General features: G+C 34.4%; 1 protein-coding gene across 5 annotated transcripts in view; it reads left to right on the top strand.

Annotated features, from left to right (window-relative positions):
- NFIB (nuclear factor I B) overlaps positions 1 to 21,076 on the top strand; it is a 228,968-nt gene extending 207,892 nt beyond the window's left edge. For 3 of the 5 annotated variants that reach the window (XM_061199062.1, XM_061199060.1, XM_061199059.1), the window contains exons 11-12: positions 6,845 to 6,933; positions 20,380 to 21,076. In XM_061199062.1, coding sequence (XP_061055045.1) covers positions 6,845 to 6,933; positions 20,380 to 20,509 — 219 coding nt within the window. In that variant the 3' untranslated portion in view covers positions 20,510 to 21,076. The remainder of the gene's footprint in view (positions 1 to 6,844; positions 6,934 to 20,379) is intronic. The other 2 variants (XM_061199061.1, XM_061199063.1) reach the window with 1 other exon arrangement.
- The last annotated feature ends 960 nt before the right edge of the window (positions 21,077 to 22,036 follow it).

The following is a 22,036-nucleotide window of genomic DNA, read 5'->3' as shown; positions in this document are numbered from 1 at the left end:
CACTACCGTTATAAATGTGATATCGCATTTGAATCTGAAAAATAAAATCACATAATCTTGAAGAATATTTCAAAAAAGATTTATTTAAAACAATTGATTATTTTCCATTAAAATCAGTCCTCTAATTAGTCATAATAATCAGCTCATGCCAGCTGATCAGAACTTTAAAGTTTCCCTTTATCTCTTAACTCAATCTTGAGTGTTTTTCAAGGTCTGGAACTAGACTGTCTTTGAGATGATTGGCTTATTTAATGCATTCACTATTGGCATGGGGGAAATCTTAAAATCAGAACTTCAATTGGAACTTCATTCTTTAACTTTTCTATTGGACGATGGTGTGGTGGCTTGAAGAACTTGTGGGTTTTTGGCAAACCGAACTCTTTAGTCTCTGCTGAGAAATGTCTTTTTATGATTTGGAACTTTTTCAGAAGTGTCAAGGACCTCCTCTCTGGCTTAACTTCACAGAAGTTTAGTAAAATGTGGTGTTTCCTTTCCTCCTTATACTTCCTGAACACACTGTGCACATTCATTATGATAGGCAATGAAGAAACCACACTTCCTAAATTTCATCTCCCCAAGAATATGGGAATTATATAGCAGAGTATTGGGTATTGCTTAGAAAATACAGAAATTATTGTATAATCCAGTCTAACAATTTTAGTATAAATGGCAAATATGAGACAGCTTACTTGAATTAGCACCAATTTCATATCTGATCAGCCTCATAATGAATTTGCTAAATTGCAGGCCTTCTTTCTTTGTACGCATAGAAAGTTTGGTAACATAAAAAGGTCTAGTTAATTTGATCACCGTTATACTCGAGTGTAAGGCCATAATAAAAGTATAAATACTTACTGTTATACATCAATACAACATATTTAAAAAACCCTTATTGCAAGTTGGAAAAAAAGTTTGTAGCTAAGAAGCTTCTTGTTTGGAAATAAAAGATTACTATTCGAAATAATTCGATTACTATTCAAATCAATTACTATTGATTACTATTCAAATACTATTACTGTTTGAGTGTCGTGTAGGCAAGGATAATGATCCAGATCTTAGGTGTTTCCCCTTGGGCAGATTTTTGAGGGAAACTAGATGGTCCCCATGCTTGTTTTTCTGAAACTCATTGAGTTGGGCTAAGGTACATATTAACCTTTGATATAGATTTGAGATTTGAGATGGAGCAAATGGGAGGTCACTTTTGCCTTCCCTGAGACAACAAAGTCAAGTCAGCTCTAGTTTATAAGATACAAGGCTTATTTTCATAATCTCAAAATTATAATCTCCTGACTATATATGCTACTTATTATTAGAGCTAATGAATCAATGGGCTGATCAACTCAAGTCCTTGCATTACGTCTCACAGTTGCATGGATTTTACTGGTGCCCGGGCTTCCGCATGTTACATCTCTTGCATGACTGTATGATGCTCTTATTTCAATTTCAATCACTGGGCTACTTTCTATGAAAATGTTTTCAACACTTTTCTTGATAAAAATTTGAAACTAGAATTTGAAAGGACTTTTCATGACACTAAAAATTTCTGTTACACCCAATGGCCTTTTTAAGACGTTGCCTCTGTAGGATTTTATTTTTGTTTATCTAAGATATTCATTGAAATCCCTTTATAATATTTGTCCTGACAAATGGCAAAGCCAAAGCTAGGTACATTAAAACCACTGGCAAGGTAGTCTTTTATTAAAGGCAAGCAATTGAAAGGGCACAAGTAGACTATCAACAAACTTTTCAATAAAGTCAGGAAGCAGGCTATCAACACTTGGGCTGTTCTTATTGTGTCTGTTATCATAATTGACAGCTTGACGTAAAACCCTATCACATGACTTCTGGGTAGGTATGTAAATGGATAAGAGGTCACCTTTCACATATGCTAGCTAGAAAGGAAACACATTTAAAGGAAGTTTCACTCAAAATAATGGCTATGCAAATGTTTAGCTTTTTGGCTAGTTCTTAAAATAAAAAAAAAAATTAAAAACCTTCCAAAGTCTGTCTTTTATCATTCATTCATTCACTTACTTTTATTGGGTATCAAAGGCTAATATCCAGATAAATTATTCTAGATAACATAAAAATAAAATTGTTTACTGTAACCTTAAATTTCAATCAATGCAATCACAAGGGAGACAATTTTCTTTTCTGAAATTTTAACTTCAGAAGGTCTAAGCAGAATCAGGGAAATAAAGGAAATTATGAAGAGTTATAATTATAGACATTTTAGCCTTAAATATTCTTGAGCTGCACATGAAAAGTAAGGTAGGAAAAGAATAATGACAGGCAAACTTGTGTCGTGGGAGAGAAACAGGGATTAGGAGTCAGGAGGTGTGGTTTTAGTGACATGACAGGACATGTCTAACCTTGGACAGGCCTTTAAACCTTTCTGTCCTGTGTTCTTATCTTGGAAAGGAAAATGAAGAGGTTGAACTACATGATCTCCAAGTTCCCCTGAAATCTTAAATTTTACAGGTGAAAGTAGCCTCCATTTAAAAATTAAAAAAAAAAAAAACTTTTCATTTTCTAGTTCTTATGATTTATGGTCAGTAGTGTTTGTTTAGTTCATGAACTATGCATACCCATTTAACTTAATCCTACCGTGTTTATTAAATTAAATATCAAGAAGCACGGTTTTCAGAAATTAATATTAGACGTAACTTTAAGGTACCAGGATGACCTTGTATATCTTTTTCATTTTTATATGTTTACACGCTCCACCTGTATCACAATTTCATCATGACCATTTTGTTTGTTCAGTAAAGCTACATCCTTTTCATTCAGAGGCCATTTTATTTGCTCTCTGGTAGGTGATTAATAAAATAAAAATCAACTGATCTAAGAGTTAAGAGGGAAATATGAATCCTGAAGGATTAATCTTTTTAAGCACCCCACCCCCAAAAGCACCTCCAACCTCCAAAAATCCGTTTTTTGGGGGGCTATCTGGAGAAATGAAGAAACCTAAAAGAACATAAAACACACCTTTCAAGATATTCCCTTGAGGGTCCCTGTAAGCTTAAAAAAAAGAAAAGCAAAAAGATAAATTTACCTGTGTTGATTATTCTGTTTACAGTTTAATGGCTTATTGGTTAAACGGAAAGCTGTTGTCATCATAAGGGACTGTTAGTACTGTTTGCTGAGTCCAGCAAAGTAGAACATTTTCTTACCTTCTTTCTTTTGTTCCCAAAGCTAATTGTGAGGCATTTAACAAAAGCCCATGTTAATAACAATGGAGGGCCGTCATGTGAATAAACAAACTCTTATTCTGAAATCACAGGCAATGTTGATTCTACCTGCATGAATATTTGAGTGTCCTGTAGGCAAGGATAATGATCCAGATCTTAGGTGTTTCCCCTTGGGCAGATTTTTGAGGGAAACTAGATGGTCCCCATGCTTGTTTTTCTGAAACTCATTGAGTTGGGCTAAGAACAAGGTTCTCATTCCAGAGATTTTAGGGACATCATCTTAAGAACATATGCAGTGAAAACTTTACCTTCACTTCTTTCTTAGTTTGGATTTTTTCAAACCCATCCCTTCACTCATAGCTTTTTTGAAGAGAATCTTAAACTTCCTTACCTCACCTGCTGTTTGCTTTTGGAAATCTGGGCATAATTGTTTTAATATAAAATTTACCTTAATTTTCTAGACAATCTTATTTCATGTTTGTGGATGCATATAAATTAAAGAATTAAAATTATTTATATGTGTGCATTTCTGTGAGGATGTGCATACGATCTGATCTGTCAAAAAGTCTGTATTGTTACAAATGTACGAGTTGCTACAAACACACAACTTTAACTAAATTTCTAAACTACTTTGCCCATGGTGTTTTTGATTACTATAGGGGGAAAAGGTATCTCCCTATTTTTTGAGGAAAAATACTTGGAAAAATCACTAGGGCGTTATTGAAGATTTGAAGAAAATTTTTATGTTAATGAAAGGCATGTATTTATGTACCACTTAAAATTAAAGATTTAAAATTTAATTTAAAAAAAGAATTGATAACTAAATTACATAACACCTACTCTCTCACAGGACAGAAATCGAGGAATCACTACCCTAAACTTAAATAAGATTATCACCTATTATTTTAAACATTTAAAGTCTAAAGTAAAATCCATTTTGGTTAGGAATTCTGAATTATACTAATACCAAGAATATTTAACATGTTCCAAAAAGAAGCTTAAATACACTTAACCTTTCATCACCTGAGAATCTGTTCAAAATTTGCTGAGTCAGGACTATCTTATTCAAACAAGATTCTTAGGAATTGATTTTATTAGGAATTAGTATCATGGAAATTTTCAGTGAATATACAGTTTCTATTTTAATTATTTATTGTTTCCCCTGTCCACACGATCACCTTTAAAATTTTGCTTAATCAAGAGGTTAATTATTAATTCAAAGGCTCTTGGTCAAGTAACCTGGTTAAGTAAGTTGTAACATATAAGCAGGTATAAATACTTCTCCTCAGAAACTTTTGGAAATGTTGACAATGCCAGTGCACAATCTAAATAGCTAAATAAATTTAAATTTTATTTTATATTTTCAGTAACTGAAAGGAATAATTCAATACTAATTGATATCCTGTCCATTTCTTTGGCATGTAGATTATTAAATATACTCAGTGATCATTTTTTGTGTATTTAAGCATAATTATCTGTTTGGGAGAAGATTTTTGATCACATGTACCTTAAGTATGGTTGACAATGAATAGTTGTAGTCAGGTTTCATCCCTTTGAGACTACTGTTAGGAAAGAAAAGTCCAAAAGTATGTTGATTTTAAGTGTTCAACGGGTGGCCAAAGACAGCCCACTTGACATTTTGGAGGGATGATTAACAAAGAAACAAACAAAAAATTAGCAACATGAACAACAAAAAACTAACTGATTTACATATGCATTCTTCCAAGGAGACAATAGTGTCCCCAGTTGTCTGGGAGACAACAAGCCAATCAGTGAGTGATATTTAGGTCACCTGGCTTTGTGAAAATAGCTTCTCTTTCTGAAAATTTCTCCAATATAACCTGAGAGGCTCATAGAAACTAACCTGAAATTAATTATTAGCAGACTTAACATACGCTCTGCCTAGAGCTCTGCTCTACGCCTCCCTTCTTCAGAATGTTTACTTGACTCAAAACTAGGACTAGAGCAGAATCTATGAGTGGTCCTTAAAGTAACCTTTATACGAAGCCAAGCTTCTTGAAATGTTTTTAGATTGTTTTCATAGTATTGCTTGAAAAGAATATACTTTGAAGGAGACAACTGACTACTGTTACTGAAGAAATAATTTTTCAGATTGCCCCATCACATTGCATTTCTGATTAGATGCTCCATTTTGAGCACTTTTTAAAAATCTTGCCATAAAATTTTCTCCTTTATGCAAGTATTAAGGTCCACTTTAAGAATATTTTTCGTTCTAATTTAATTTCTTTACTGATTTATGGCTTATTTATGACATATATTCTAAGCAAAATCTACATATCTTTCAATCTATCTGTCTACATTAAGGGAATTTTTCAGCTTTTTAATTAATTAATTGATTGATTAATTAATTTTCAGTTCTTTAATTTATAAAATTACTTTTACCTGAAACATCAGTATAATTAAAATACATGTTTGGGGAATTTTAGGTGGTGTTTTTGGAGCCTCATAGATCTGTAGAAAAATGAGCAAAACCAAATATTCTGAAACTCCAGAATCACTATTACCTAGAGTGTATAGAAACTAGAGTCTAAAAGGAAAAGATTCTTAATAGCCAATTTTTTTTTTAGCCATAACGTTATCAGAAAGGATTAAAATAACTTATCATGAGTTTAAAGGGACTTTGGCTCCAATCATCATCTTCTAGAAATTCTTACTGAAAAGCAGCAAACAAGGTTTAGTGGACTGCTTTGAGTAAGTCATCTTTTCAATGCAAGATTCAGTTAATTTACAGCATAGCTCTCTACAGATTAAAAACCATGATTTTCTAGTGTGTTTTTTCCCCCCAAAGCCAGATAAGTTCACTTTCTTAAGGATAAAAATAAGCAATATATCTTTTCAATAAATCTGCTAGCACTGTAGGGCAGCTGTTAACCAAACAGAGCTGGATAGGGTTACTGGAACAACCTCTGAAGGGCAGAGCTGATGATTTGGAGATCTGGGAAGAATTCGTTTCAGCTTGTATTCAGCGCATTCCTCACTCTATTCAGATGTGGTAAAGTTATATCCAATGGCATTACTCTGAGTTTAAAATAAAAGTAGAAACTCTTATCAACTCTTTCTGAAAAAAAAAAAAGCCACTTTGAATAAAACAAAATTAGTAAACATCTAAAACTGAATCCCTTGATGCTTCTAAACATAAGTTAGGAAGGATGTTTATAAGGTGGGACCTTTCTCCTCTAAACTGCATGTCTTCTGTGTTTTGCAAACTGCATGCTTAAAAGTTATTGATTATTTTACTCGGTGTAGATTATTTGGTATGTTACATATTTTAAAAAGCTTTTAAAATTTTTTTTCTAAAATATATCTCTCTATTGAACATTAACGTTTGCTTTTATTTCAGCACATCTTGTACTCTAATTAATGTCTAATTGTTATGTTCTAAGCACTCATTTCTCTTGTATGCTTTAATTAATAGAGAAGCATATTGCAATAGCTTTTTCTGAAAAACAGTCTAGGAATTTTGCTTTTCAGAGTAAGGTTTTCTTTTGCTCTTTTTTTTTTTTTTTTTTAAGTTGCCTCTTGGGAAAGTAAGGTTAATGCCATGTACAGTACTAGTTTGCATGTGTTCATTTAAATACTAAAAACTGTAGTACTGCTCGATCCATATCTGACTGCTAGGTTTCAATTGACAGCTGAGGATTTGTGACTGGACCATGAATCAAAACGGCAGGCATTTATACCCCAGTACCAGTGAGGATACATTGGGAATTACTTGGCAAAGGTAACATTTTAATTATTTCCAACCCTACACTTACACCTAAAATTACATGAGCTATAGTGTTTGTTTCTAACTAGCTTTACAGAAAGTATATATATGTTAAAATTTTAGTTGTTTTGGCTATATCATCCTTCTCTCCCTACCCTCTTCCTTTATTTCTCATTTAGATGCAACTTCAAATTAATTGGAGATTAGAGCATATGCTAATTGGTGACTGGAATTCCTAAGTGCTGTCAAATGTTGTAAACGATTTATAGTACTGGGAGGAGGTGGGGAGGAGGGGATTTGACACTTAGATTTTAGGACCTGAAGAATGAAATCACAGTTTTAGGGAAGATTTTTTTTCAGCCATCTGAGGAAAAAGCATGGGGTTTTCACATTATAGATTCTTCTCATTTCAGTTCTTTTTCTTTACTGTTAACTTTAAGCCATTTTACTATTCATTTACTCCCCTCTCAGAGGGAAAAAGCTAGCTAAAAGAAAAATTTCAAATTAGTCAATTTAACTGTTATTAGCAACACTCATGAATTTTGGAGTGGGGGGATTGTTGGAATCAATAGCTAGAGAAGGAATTTTGTTTAAGTAAAGCTTTAACTTCTGTTTGTACATTGATGTGAATCACTGAGAGTTGACTTTATTTGGTTGGCTGAGAAAATCATTCTAAAACTTCATTTTCGAAACTAGTTTTGATATTGTCTCATGTACTGGTTTTAGAAGGTACGTAGTGCTAATTCAGCTTCTTATGAATTATTTCAGTAAAGAATAAGTTGTGTCAAATTGACAAATTAAATGATTAAAATTCATGGTATAATCTTATGTAATGAGATAAAAATTTACAGAAGAGAGTGAGGTAATCCCATAAGGAGTTCAACAAAAGTAGAGCCAACATAATTTTCCAACTGTGTTATGATTGTCATCCTCTGTTTACTAAGCATCCCTGTGTTAAAAGTACCTACTTGGGTATCAGTTGTAAAAGTGCTGCCCATCTCCATATGCTTCATAGAAACTGCTGAAGAGTAGAGTTTCAAAGAATGAAATTAATAAAATGCCCACTTTTTTCTCAGGTAAAAATTAAGAAAATTAGTTGGATTCTGTTTTAAAAGCTTGTTGACTTCTTATTAATTCACTACCTGAAATGAATACCATATGACTTTTCCTCTTTATAAAGATTAGTATAACATCCGCTTTAAAATGTGTACGTTTTTACCTATTTTGATTTTTTTCCATGAAGCTTATATTATTCCTCCATTTGGAAAAAATACAATATATGCTTACAAAAAAGAAGATAAACTCAATGAAAGAAGATAAACTATTTATTTAAATAATCTTTATTAGTAAGTATTTTAAAATTTAATTTGATTCCACTTGATAACACAATGTTTGGATCTAATTTTATTTATCCTTATATTCCGTGCTCTGTTGGTTGGCTAAACGGCCCATTTCTACATACAAGCCTTAACATATTTAGAAAAAATTGCAAGTCAGATGGAAAGAACTTGTGTTTTTAAATGTGGCTATAGCTGTGTGAACTTCCAAATCTGTGGATTACTGATTGACATTTACTTATCTAAAATTGGGTAGTATTGCTAAAGTACATTAAAGCGAAATAAGGATATAAATTATTGAAGACTTAAACTATAACTGTACCTAGTTCCTAGTGATGTTTCAACTCAAAAATTGTTATCCCCAAAAGGAAAAGGTGAGTGGGCAGTGAATCACCACAGAACACAGGTATTGGAGTGAATTAATATGACGACTAAACTCAGTTCTTAGGAGAGCATTGTTCATTTTACAAATCACCTTCTTGGTGAAAAAGTGGTGTGGTCATCAGTTTCAGGTCATAATCAGAAAAAAAAATTGGAATTCATGTAGTTAAGATTTCTTTTATTTTCTCTCTCAAAAATAATTTTTTTGGATTAGCAGATCATGACATGTAGAATGGCCTAAGTGCTTCAAAAAGCTTGACGAAGGTAGCTTTTGGTTTGTTTCTTCCCTTTTTATCATGATTCAGAGGGCACATAGCTGATAGCGGCAGGCATCACGTTCATACATTCAACAGGTATTTATTGAATCTCTGTGGTGGGCAGTCCCAGACACACTGTGACTGATACAGACCCTCACCATTCTTAAAATCCAAGTATCATACAGTTCAGAGTAAATGTGCTCAAATGTGACAGGAATTTGCTTTGCTTTGTTATACTTATCAAAAATAGGCACACGTGGAGTCCATATTTGATCATACAAAAAGGTCATGTCTGTGGCATAACATATTCATAATTTATTCATGGTTTATAGTGTGTGCCTTATAGTTATTTATGAAACTCAATAGTTTTTTTTTTTCCTAGAAAAGATATTGAAAAAAGAAATCACAAATGTCTGTAACTCTACTACTTTTAAGGCAGATAACAGACATCTAAAATCTTCAGGGCACTGCTACAACTTTAGAATGATCTGAATAAATTAAAAATACATGAGAAATGTCTATCTATTCACCCAGAAAATTAAATCATTTGCCTTTGTCCTAATGGAATAAAGAAAATATCAGGTTATTTTTGTTATGGTTGTTGCTTTTCGTTTTGAACAAAAGGCAATCCCCGGAGACTTTGTAGTAGCAAAGGACAAAGCAAAGGAGGTATTTTGGTTTTGCTTTGTTTTGATTGTTGTTTGCTGCCATTACCTTCTTCGTATAATCACTTGTCCATGGTCGCCCCCTTTTCTGCTTTGTGCCCATCCTTCTGTAGAGGTGTTTCCATGTCAAAGCAGCTCCTTCTTCAGGGCTGAAAATGGCAGTGCCGAGGGAGCTGCATGAGTTTAATCAAAACTGGAAGACTTCCTCCAGCCTCCTCCCTCTCCACGCGTCCCCCACCCCCCAATGTATAAACATTCTCTTCGGAACCAAAGCTGACTCCGTTGGAAAGTTTTCACAGACTTATTAAGTTGCAACCCTGAAGGTGTCCTGTTGTTTTGACCTTAGAATTTTGTGAGCCATTTGTGTGTGTGTGTGTGTGTGTGTGTGTGTGTGTGTGTTGCTTGCGTCTTGAAAATGTGAATTTTTTTCTAACCCAAAGGTCAGGTACTGCAGTCAACCCAGAGTGAAACCCCTTGGTGGAGGGCTCACTTCTGCTTGAGGCTGGAGGGGCTCAGCTCTTAGCCGGGTAATAGGTGATGATGAGTTGCTTATGTTGTTCGTAAGGGTGCTGTTGTGTCTGTGCTGTGTCCTCTGATGTGGACAAATTACACTGTTACATATGTGAGTTATGTGGGTATAAACAAATACAGCAGTGAACTCCCTAACTGGCTTTCTTTCTTGAAACTATAGCCAGAACATAGCTTGTACTAGCAAATATGAAAGAGCAATATAATTGAATGAACAAGAAAGCCAAAGGACAATCCAAGAATAATATAAACAGAAGTTATTTAAAAACGTTGGAGGTAGTGCTTTATGCAAAAGAGAAACTGGATTTATTGTTTCATTCCCTCTTCTCCCCCTTCACCCCTTTCAAGAAAAGGCAAAGCCACAAGTGAGTGGCTGTATGTGTCTGATGGCTTCTATAAACATAGCAGCAGCCTTCAGATGGCTAAAATAAACATGTGTGTGTTACTGAAGGATATGTTTACACAAACCATTTGCTCAGCCTCTGAAATAATGAATAAATGAAGATTTTACTGAAATAATTGGAGGGATTTTTGTGTTTCTGCTGATGCCATAATTGAATGGCACCGAAGAGACTTTTATCAGCTATTTTCCATGTTACATGTGTTAGCAGTTCCTTTCTATGAGTTGAATACTTCATTCTGTAGTTACTTTACACATGTTTTTGTAAGAAATTGTCGTTTATTACTGCAATTCTAGAGAGTTGCTTGATTTCCCAGGAGAAATTTAGCAGCCAGTAAAGATTATTTGGATCTGGTTTGTCAGGAGAAGGAGGGCAAAAAGGGAGTAATAGCGTTCATTTCATACATCTAAGCCTGTTTGCATAACCCTGTCCTCAACCATGTACCATTTTCACTGCTTTGTCCATAAAATTTTCTTTGTAAAATATATGTCCTCAGCGACTCAAGAATGAATATTTAAACAAAATAGTTTTCAATATTGTGTTGCAAACTATGTTTGTATGTAAATATATGTATATGTGTACTGTGTATGCATAATGGTGTATGTATGTACATGCATATACACATGTGCATATGTGTGTGCATATATGTGTGTGTATACATGTGGCACATGTATGATAAGGGTAATATGTGTCCTGGCTTTACGTAATGCTAATAGTTAACTTGTATTTCAACATTATACCTAGACCATCCCTACGAATTCACTAGGTTAGCACTTCCTGCTTTCAGTTTGTTATCTTGACACATAACTACAGTACAACAGCTGGGTTGTTCCTGGAGTTCCTGGGGGGAGCTTTATTCTCAGAGTGCTGAATTTCCTTTTCAGCTGTCAGCTCTAAAGTGTGTTCAAAATGTTCAACTTTTTACACACCATTCTGGGCCCCTAGAACCACTCTGGGACTATGATAGAAATACTGATAAGGTAGATGAATGGAAGAATCCCGTTCAAGGAGGGGAGTTGCAAAAGCCAAAATTGCACATGACCATCGTTTGGGAACCAGGGCTGCTAACTAGTGTTGTTCTTTGTACTTGGATATTCTATTTAAAAGAATTACTTCTCCATTTTCATAAAAATTATTTGCACCTGTTATGAAATCAAAAATTTAAATGTGATCGTTCTTAAAAATGATCTTGATCTGGTGTTTACACACACGCAGTATCTGTAATCTGGCTGTTGAAAAATACATTGGGATTTGTTGCAGTTTTGCCTAACTTTCTCCGTTTGTAAAGAAAGATTTGCACAACACAGCGTTTCCTTTTTATCTAGGAAACTCTTCAGAAGACTTCCTAAGAAATTAATTGTATTCCAGCCAGACTTGCATGCTGCCATCCCACAGGAAATGGGTCAGCAATCCATTAAGATGCCATTAGATAATCTAATTTGGAACTTAATCTCTAAATTAACCATGCTCCATACTTGAAGCATACTTGAGAGAAAGAAAAAAAGTTTACGTTTGAATCGATAGGGGAGCCGAAGCGTGAAGAAGGCTGTTTGTTTTTTCTGTAGCCGTGGTCACGTCTCAAGCCGTCTGGTAACCAGGAGAAACCAGACATGATGTAATTCCAGATTGAACTTGAACTTCAGGGACTTAGGATAGGGGAACAATGGACCATAGGAATCAATAATGTCCATTTTCCACATGATTATGTTTGGAGCTTTAAGTTAACCTTTATGGGAGAAGCAGCAGGATCTGCAGTGTGACCAAAATGGGATGACCCAGAGACAAGATGTTAGAGGAAAGAAAACAACTTTTTCCTCGATATTTTCTGAGCAGCACTGCAGATTCCAGCAGGATTAGAAAAGTTCCCGCTCTGCAGTAAACCGGTGGCCTGTTCAGAGCACTCTTTGTTCGCTTAGGTAGGACAAACTTAATCTTACGTTTCCTGTCAGATGATTTTTGGCTGTACTGCGGGAGAGGGAGGAGCATGACGCCGAAAATTCCCAAATGTAAACCTTGCTGATTAACCCTTTGCAATGAAAGAAGTATATTAAACACCTACTTTATTTGAAGATGTTTCATGCAAAGTACCATATTTACATATGTATTCGTTCCCTGAGAAATCAGCTCTGTCAGTGGCCAACGCACCCTTTAGTAACTTACTTTTTTGATTCTCATGTTTGCTAGTGCTGTTAGGAGGTATATAGTGAATTTTCAGTCATATTTACTGAGATAACAAAGCATACGAATGAGTAAACATGATAATAAACGTAATAAATTACAAAAGGAGAAAAAGTTCAAGAAATTGAAGAACACAAATTTTGAATATTCAGAAATTGCAGACAGTTACAATTATTCTCTCCTTTGTTAATTTTTGTTTTATGAGAAGGAAGGTTTTTTTTGCACATGTGAACAGAGTAGCAGGCATAACATAAAAACATGTTCGGTTCCTTAATCATTTTTGATTTTATGCTTAGGAATTCTGATACAAAAAAGTTCTGTCCTTTAGAGGTGAAATTGTGCAAATAACGCTGATTTTTGCTTTTCAATGAAAATCATTTGGGAAAGAATCACATTTTGCTTTTGTATAAAACTTACATTTCTATTTAATTTAGTATGCCTTGGCTGATTTTCTCTAGTGAAAGGCACTATTTGGAAGCACTATTTTTGTAGGGAATTTTGTCTGCTGTTGAAGACTCACATATGCTAATAAGGGGAGCTGTAGCACTTGTAACAATAGCACTGAAAAGGAGCCCGAGGATAGAAAGGAATACAGACTAGAGAAAGAGGATGGAAATCCACACGTAGGATTCTCCGCTCTGGTGCAGTCTGTGGGAGGAGATCAAATCACTACTTTGAGCCTCATAATTCTATATTTTTAATTGGCTAAAACCTCCCACAGCTACATAGCTTGTTAGATACATATGCGTCTGTGTACTGTAATTTATTTACAATTAGTCATCTTCATAATAAATCTCTATCTTCCATTTTCAGTTCTAAAACATGAAAAATATGGAACATAGTTTTTAGGGTTTTTTTAAAATTTGGCCTGTTTAGGGGAAGAGTATTTTTCCTACTTATGTCTAAAGTAAACATTTTAAGGAAATAAGTTTTTATTACTTTCAAGTATATAGATTGCCTTGTTGAAGGGTCTTCTAGGATTTTGTAAGGGCTGTTTACTAAAAGAGTACAGACATTGTAATGTACACATTAGGTATTTAGCCGCAGTGGCCCCATACATAAGGGCTCTTCTTGCCCTGTGCTTTTCATTGCATGACATATTTCACTGGCATATGCCATTATTTTATTTAGAAAATGCTAGTACTCACACACAGTAAAGTTAACATGCAATCCAGCATGCCCTGATAACAAAACCCACCTGAAACAACTGAATATAAATTAATGAGCTTTGATGGCCTACCTATTTGATATGTTATTTTCAAAATCGTTGGTCCCCAAGGAGTAGCAATAAAGCAGGCTATTTACCTACTTAGTTAAGAAACAGATATGTTTCTCTTTCATTACTGTGAAGTGCTGTTGCTTGCAGTTAGAATAATTCCACTGCGACACCTGCAGTTTATGATATTTGGTGTTTCTCAGAGAGCCCACAAGAGTACTTTGCAGTTCAGGTAAGAGCCGGCCAGGGAGCTTTCCAATACAGATTATTACAAATAGTAATAATCATTAGAAATCATCTTGCATGCAAATAGGATCATTCCGATGGCAATAATGATACTTAAAAATGGGGGAAATAAATTGAAGAAACCCAAGACCTGTGTAAAGCACTTTCACTTATAGTCTAGCTGCATCAGAAGTGGAACGCAACCAGCAAGTTACTGACATACAGCTACAGCTGTGTGTACATCAAAAAAGGTAAATATTGCCTTCAGCTGAAAAGAATCTGGAACTGGATAAATAAAATACAGGTATTTGTGGTGAAATTTGGACTCAAAAGTTATATTCTTTGGGAATTTCAGTGTGCCTAAATGATTTGGACCTCAATTCATAGAATCTCTTGTATAATTCAAGGATAATATGAATTCTTGCTTCGTAATATAAGTAGTGTGTTTCACAGAAGAGGGAGATTAGGTGAAGTGTAGTGGGTAAGAATGTAGGTTTTAGAACCACACTGCTAGATTTCAAATCCTGGCTTCTACAATCTAACAGCAGCAGGGGTTGGGCAAGACACAACTTCCCAGCTTCAGTTTCCTCATCTGTAAAGTCAGAATAATAATGGTACTTTTCTCCTAAGTGTATTATGAGGATTGAAAGCTTTAAAGTAGGTCTAGCACGTAGATCAGTGCCTGGCAAACGCACACACTAGGTAAGTGCTAGCAACTAGTATATTTAATAAGTACCATTTTCTTTGTTCTAATACATTAATGAATTCTTAGATATATTCTTTATATATAATAATTTATGTAATAATTCCTAAATATATGGGTACTTAAATACTACCCATATATTCCTTCCCCTGGTCTGATGGAGCATTTTTTCATAAGACACAGTCTGCAGCATTTGTGTTATATTGAAATAAGCTGCCAGTCCAAATGCACACATCCAGGACAGCATGGTTTCTAACTGAATACTTAATTAGCCTGCCCTTGATTGGTTTTTCCAGGCAGATTTTAGCTATTAATAGGGAAAATTGTTTATTGTGCATTTTGGGAGAGATACTAATACCTGTGTGTTAATATTATAGTAACAAAATTAGAAATGTTTAGCCAAGGAAATAATAAACTTTCCTTCTTGGGGGTATTTGAAACAGGTGCAGTGGAATTAAGGGCAAATCCTGCTTTTAAATTAAGGTATTTATTTTATTTATTTTCCATGCTTTCTGGGCCATTGCTTATTTTTATTGCTATCTATAAGTAATGTGGCTACTGGTACAGTTGAGGTATGTATGAATATATACAATTCTTGGTGCTTCATTCCCATAATATTTTTTTAAGCTTCTTAAAAGAGTACTTACTATCTTTAAAGCAAATATGGTAGTCTTATGATTAAACCAGTATGTAAAATCTGAATGGGTGATATGATTATTCCCCTGAAAAGTATTAGTACACTGGATACTTTGACATTTCATAAAATGTTTGACAAATGGGTTGCCCAACCCATTATCAGATGCACACAGACTAGTAATAAATGAATTTTGCCATTCTTCAATCAGCTTTTATTTCAAGATGAATAGTTGAAGGAAGCCTTTGACTTTGGTTCTTTACTAAACTGATGACTCCATATATGTTTATTTGGTACGCCATGGTTCTTGCGTGGGTACCAAGTTAAAAGCTAAGGACCCAACCCTTTTTGGTCTAGAATACACAGTCACAGAATGCATAATTTTTATAAAGCACAACCAAGTCAAATGTTGACTTGTCCAGAGGAGTTTTCTCACTTTCTTTCTTTGAAAGGTACAGAGTCTCTTTACTCCTTGTAGATGCAAAGACTAGCCATTTTATCCAATTTGTCCGAGATAAGAAATATATAAATAGTGTATCATTTTTAAAAAGAAGGAGGTATCTTCTTCCTCCTTAATCCTCACCATAACGTCACTCCCAACTAGCTTTGTTTTCAAAGGAGATAGAGATATCAAATGTCAGATTTGCTAGATCACCCAGACCGATCACATATTCTGTGCACAAGTCCACTGAGGCACTAGCCAGCTGTGTGGGGCATGGGAAATTCATTGTCTCCTGAAGCAAATACATTTTGCCTTCAGAAAACTCTGTTCAAAAGTTCTTTTGAATGTTTGGTCAATGTCTAACTTCCCAGAGAAGCAGTATAATATAGTTAAATGGCCATGAGAATCAGAACTGATTCATATCTGAGATCTAGGTGGGTAACTATGGATGAGTTTAAGCCTCAACTCTCTCATCTGTGAAAAGGGGATAACGCTGGCAATTTCAAGAGTTCATTGAGAAAATTAAGTGACATAGCATATGTAGAACACCCAAGATAGTACCTTGTTCATAGTAGGCCCTCAGCATGGTATCTTCTGGAAGTTTCTGCCTTTATGCTAATTCTGTCTACCTGAACCATATGGAACAAGTCTATGTTTCTTTTCAACTCAACTATCATGTCTTCCCTGTTTCCATTTAATGTTCCTCAAATGACATGATTTGGTGAGTTTCTTCACCAAAGAGATGCCATAGAGTTTGTTTCTCTTGAAGAGTGATGCCTAGAAGAAACACAATGCTTCCGAGATAGTCTGATCAGTATAAAATGAAGCCGTACCATCACCTACCATTAATGCATCTTAAGGTCAAAGTAATTTGTTTGTTTGCTTCTTTCCTTTGGCGGGGGGGGCGGGGGGGTTGGGGGGGTGGGAGGGGCAGCCACATCATACATTTGATCAGAATCATATGTAACTATGATCCATGATATCAGATGTATTAATTTTTCCTGTAATTTTTATTTAACTTTTATTTATTTTATTTTTAATGAAATATCTCATTATATACTTAGAGCGTACATAGAGTAGAAGTCACTAGGGTGAATTCTGCTTTGTGTTAAAGTATTGTCAAAATATTTGGGGCTTTTTTTTGTGCCTGATTTTCCACGAAGTACTTGTATTCTTTTCTCTTTTTACTAGTATGGCAGATATATGTTTTTTAAAGATGTGCTTTCAACTTTCAGTCATGCTCATCTTCTGTTTGCCTTAAAAAAAAAAAGGTGATTTGGCAATGGAAAATGTAATGAAGACCAAGTAAATGAGTGCTTGAAGATATATTGCTGAAGTAGCTTAATTTGACTTTGAATATTTTCAAATCTTTCAATTGAGAGACTCTCATCTCTTAATAGACAGAGACACAGATTATTGGATTGAACATAAGGTTATCCATATAATTTTCATTCTATTAGAAATTAAAATGATTAAGCATTTTACATGTAACTAGTTGTATATGTACATAAATATGAAAGTGTGTTTATTTTATCCATACTGGCAATCATTGACATTGACTTAAGGAGAGGGAGTTGATATGTAAAAGGCACTGTTAAATTTTTACCTGAAAAACTATGAGATTTGAGGCATTGTCTTTTAGAAATTAAATGATCTAAGTTATTTTGTTTGGTTAAACATTTTTCTTTGCACTGTTATCATAGTCTTTGAATTAGTTTTACCAGATTGTTTTCAACGGGACTACCAAAAAGCTCTAAAAAATGTCTATGCCTTACAGTTCTGTATTTAACCTCCAAATTGGCAACAAGAGGCTTGTAAACTCATATATGGGGTCTGCATAGTGTTAATGTCTGAGATTTATTTCCCCCCAAAGGTTCATAAACAGTATTGACAAATATATCACACACTGCAATTTTGACGTGGTCATAATGTAGCATGGGAGGTTTGAAAGGTTTAAATAAACATCTAAATTGAATTTGTTAGCTCTCCTGCAGCAGGAGTCCTGTTCGTCACTAGCATCTATGTATTTTTATCAAGGATTTTCCGTAGACTAACAATACATGTCTCTCCTAAAGAACTGAGTAAGAAAGCTATTGCAAAATAAACCCTGAATTCCTGTCTTTTCTGCCATTAATCAGTAGACTTCTCCATTTAAGGAGTCACATCTATTTTCAAGCATTAAAATACACTTTATTTCCCTAAAATATGCAGCTTCTAAATGACTTCCTAGAGCCCATTTAATTTGGGACTCGTTAATTTTGCAAAGTTATTTACTTGTCGTTGACATTTTCTTTTACTGTCAAGGATTATCAATTTGAGCTAGTCTTTTTGTTTTTCATACATGCTTCCTGCTTTATGTTAAAAATAATGGAGATCCATTTTTGTCATTTATTTGTTGAGAAATAATTAGCATCAGTTATGGCCAGCAATAAGGATTGATAAGATAAGGTCATTTTCTTTAGAGATCTTACCTTTCAGTAAGTAAGATAATCATAGATACAGATAATTATGATATGAGGTAGTGCTATAGTAGTACTATGTAACCAAGTGCAGTAGGACAGTGGAGGGAAAATGTTTCATGATGCATCATGTAACACTATTCCCAATCAGTGGCCCAATCAGTGGTGCAAAATGCAGAAATAATTATTGAAGATGTGTGTGGGAAGAGAGACATATGTGAAAACAGTTAAGTCTCTTAGAAAAGGTTTCAATAACAACTTTTTATTCTATAGAATTATGATTTTTTATCCTATAATGACATATCTTTTTATTTGAATTTTTTGTTTCAAGTATTATATGATTTTTCCTGCATAGTTAATTTTTGTTAATGCTAAACACCTCTAATTTTAAGTTCAGAGATGCCTATTTTCTTATTATAGGGGGCCAAATTGAAATGTACTCATGAAATTATGTGATTATGAGCAACACTTTTAAAAAATATACAGTTGGGTGTGATTTGGAATATTTAATTGATTTGCCTGTTAATCCAAAAATTTACTGAGCACCTACCATGTACCAGGTACCATATTAGATGGAGAACAGAAAGAGAAATGGACTTTGTTATTATGGATCTCATACTCTAATCACAAAATCCCTTGAGCATAAAAGGTCATTGTGAATATTTTTCTGTTAAAATATTAACTCAGAAATATGTACCTAGGCATGTAATAATAAGCCTCTTTATTTGTTTAAAAGTGTCATGAGAGTAAAAAGTTACATATCAAGTTCTTTTTTTTTTTTTCCCAAGCTTTTTCTTTTTGGGGGGTGGAGGGAGTAGGTAGGAAAATTGTTCCTTCAAGGTAATATTCCATAAAGGTTTTTGTACGTTTGGAATTTAAATATGAAAAAATGAGGATGTCTAGCTTGATAGCTACCTACCATAGTAGAATCCATCTCACCTCATGGCTCCAAAAGTAAAGAAAAGGATATAAATTAAATTTAAAGGATAAATTAAATTTAAAACATTGAAGTTGTGTTTCCATGCCAGATGATGACAAAACTGGGTATGGAATTGTCAGTTGGATGTTTTCTTGGTTCATGATTATTTATGCGGCTGTTACTTAGCTGACATTAGTTCCTAGTTGAATGTTGAAACAAACAATGCATCTGATTAGGTATACCCAGAATGTATGTTATGGGGTTGTTTTGTGACATGTAGGTGTCGTGTTATTTTCCTCTATATGATACTTGTTTAATGAGAGATTATGCCAGTAGCAATTAGAGAACTGTTTTTTGAACATTTTTTGTTTTATACAGCCCCAAATACAACATTGGTGAAATTAGAGTTGGTTGGAGAGGGGCAAGCCTCTCCTCTGCTTACTCCCTCCCTGTGGGGCTTCTCCCAGGCCGCTCTCCAGACTCCCAAACTCAGAGCAGCTGGGATGTGGAGACATGACTTGATGCGGAGGGACAGGGGATGCCCTGGCTTCTAGTGTCAGCTTCCAACTACACATTATGCACTGGCCTTCCTGAAAAATGTATTTTCTCTTATTGTGAAGGGAAAAAAAAAATCTCTTTCATTATGGCTTTCGATTTTATTCAACCGATAGGCAGGTGAAAAATTGAAATACATCACAATTGCTGGTGAATTAAAACAAGATCAGAATATTGCATGCAAAGTATGTTGGCACTGTTGTAGATTTGCTCTCTTCTTTCCCTTTTTTTTTTTGACAAAAAATCGTATTATCTTTACGTCAAAGTAGACCAAGTATTTTAGGAAGAGTATCCTCAATCAGAGTTTAACAACTGTGGATGAGTCTTACTCAAGTTTTTTTCACAATTAGTCGTACCATCCGTGAAAGAAATAGACCATGTAGCTTATATATGTATAATGTTTATAATTTAGCACATGTATCTCATATTAAACTGCAATTTGGAAAAAAGTTATTGTAGTAATTTGATGCCTATGGAATTTATATTTCTAATATTGTTATAGAGTAACGTTGTATTTTTTCTTTTTCTCTTCCCTCCCTCCTGCCCCTCTCCTGCCAACAGTCCTGGTACCTGGGCTAGCTTGGTTCCTTTCCAAGTATCAAATAGGACACCCATCCTACCGGCAAATGTCCAAAATTACGGTTTGAACATAATCGGAGAACCTTTCCTTCAAGCGGAAACAAGCAACTGAGGGAAAAATGAAATACAACACTAGTTTAAGAAATTTTAAAAAAAAAAGGAAAAGAGAAGACTGGACAAAACAAAACAAACAAAAAGGGAGAAAGGAAAGAAACTGAAGAAAGAAGATAATAGACCAGCAATCGCAGCACTTACAATCACTAATTCCCTTAAGGTTGAAACTGTAATGACATAAAAAGGGTCGATGATATTTCACTGATGGTAGATCGCAGCCCCTGCAAAGTAGCCTTTGTTACATGAAGTCCGCTGGGAAATAGATGTTCTGTCTCTATGACAATATATTTTAACTGACTTTCTAGATGCCTTAATATTTGCATGATAAGCTAGTTTTATTGGTTTAGTATTCTTGTTGTTTACGCATGGAATCACTATTCCTGGTTATCTCACCAACGAAGGCTAGGAGGCGGCATCAGAAGTGCTGGGTGACAGAGCCATGAGCCAGCCATTTTATAAGCACTCTGATTTCTAAAAGTTAAAAAAAATATATATGAAATCTCTGTAGCCTTTAGTTATCAGTACAGATTTATTAAATTTTGGCCCTTAACCCAGCCTTTTCCAGTGTGTAACCCAGTTTGAAATCTTAAAAAAAAGAAAAAAAAAGAAAAAAAGAAAAAAAAAAGAAAAAGAAAAAAGGAAAAAAAAAACAGTTTGAACACAAAGGCTCTATGGAAGAAATGCCTCTATGTAGGTGAAGTGTTATCTCTGCATGCAACAGTAAAAATTAATATAATAGTTTCCCCACAAAAGAAACACTTAACAGAGGCAAGTGCAATTTATAAATTTATATCTAAAGGGGAATCATGATTATAAGTCCTTCAGCCCTTGGACTCTAAATTGAGGGGATTAAAAAGAATTTAAAATAATTTTGAACGAATTTATTTTCCCCTCAGTTTTTGAGGGCAGTAAAAAGGCATTAAATCAAGACAAATCATGTGCTTGAGGAAAAAAAAAATTAATGAAAACACAGCACTTATGTTGGTTTAGCTGCAGCCTCCTTGGAGGTAGAATTTATTTATTTAAAATTACTGGTTGCATCAAGAACCCATAGGGTGTACAAAAGGTTCTATAAAATCTGCATTCTAGAGACAAAGAGGCAGGCAAATCCATGTCACAAGGGTAAAGCTTACAGTTTACAAACTGGGAACGCCAGGGTGTAGGATATAAAAATGCACTCTTGAGAAAACAAATGTAATCAGGGTGCTGAATACTTGCATGGTGCTTTCAGACATTAGCCTTGTTCAACAAATTTCTTGTATTGACAGATCTGTGGTGTGCATGGGCAGACACATTTTTGCCTCTATGTCTCTTAAAATTTTAATTAAAAATACTCTTTCCAGTAATCCTAATTTGCACGAAGATATAATGTCCACATTACGTGCCTTGCCTTGAAATCTAAAAAACAAAAAACAAAAAAACACAAAAAAACACAAAAAAGTGACATCACTACACTTGTTTTGCTGCATTTATTATCATTTTAAATCTTTACCATTTTTATGACAAAATATTTTGTACTCCAGAC

This window comes from Eubalaena glacialis, chromosome 9 (genome assembly GCF_028564815.1).
Source record: "Eubalaena glacialis isolate mEubGla1 chromosome 9, mEubGla1.1.hap2.+ XY, whole genome shotgun sequence".
Taxonomy (NCBI): domain Eukaryota; kingdom Metazoa; phylum Chordata; class Mammalia; order Artiodactyla; family Balaenidae; genus Eubalaena; species Eubalaena glacialis.
This window is presented reverse-complemented; position numbering and strand designations above follow the sequence as displayed.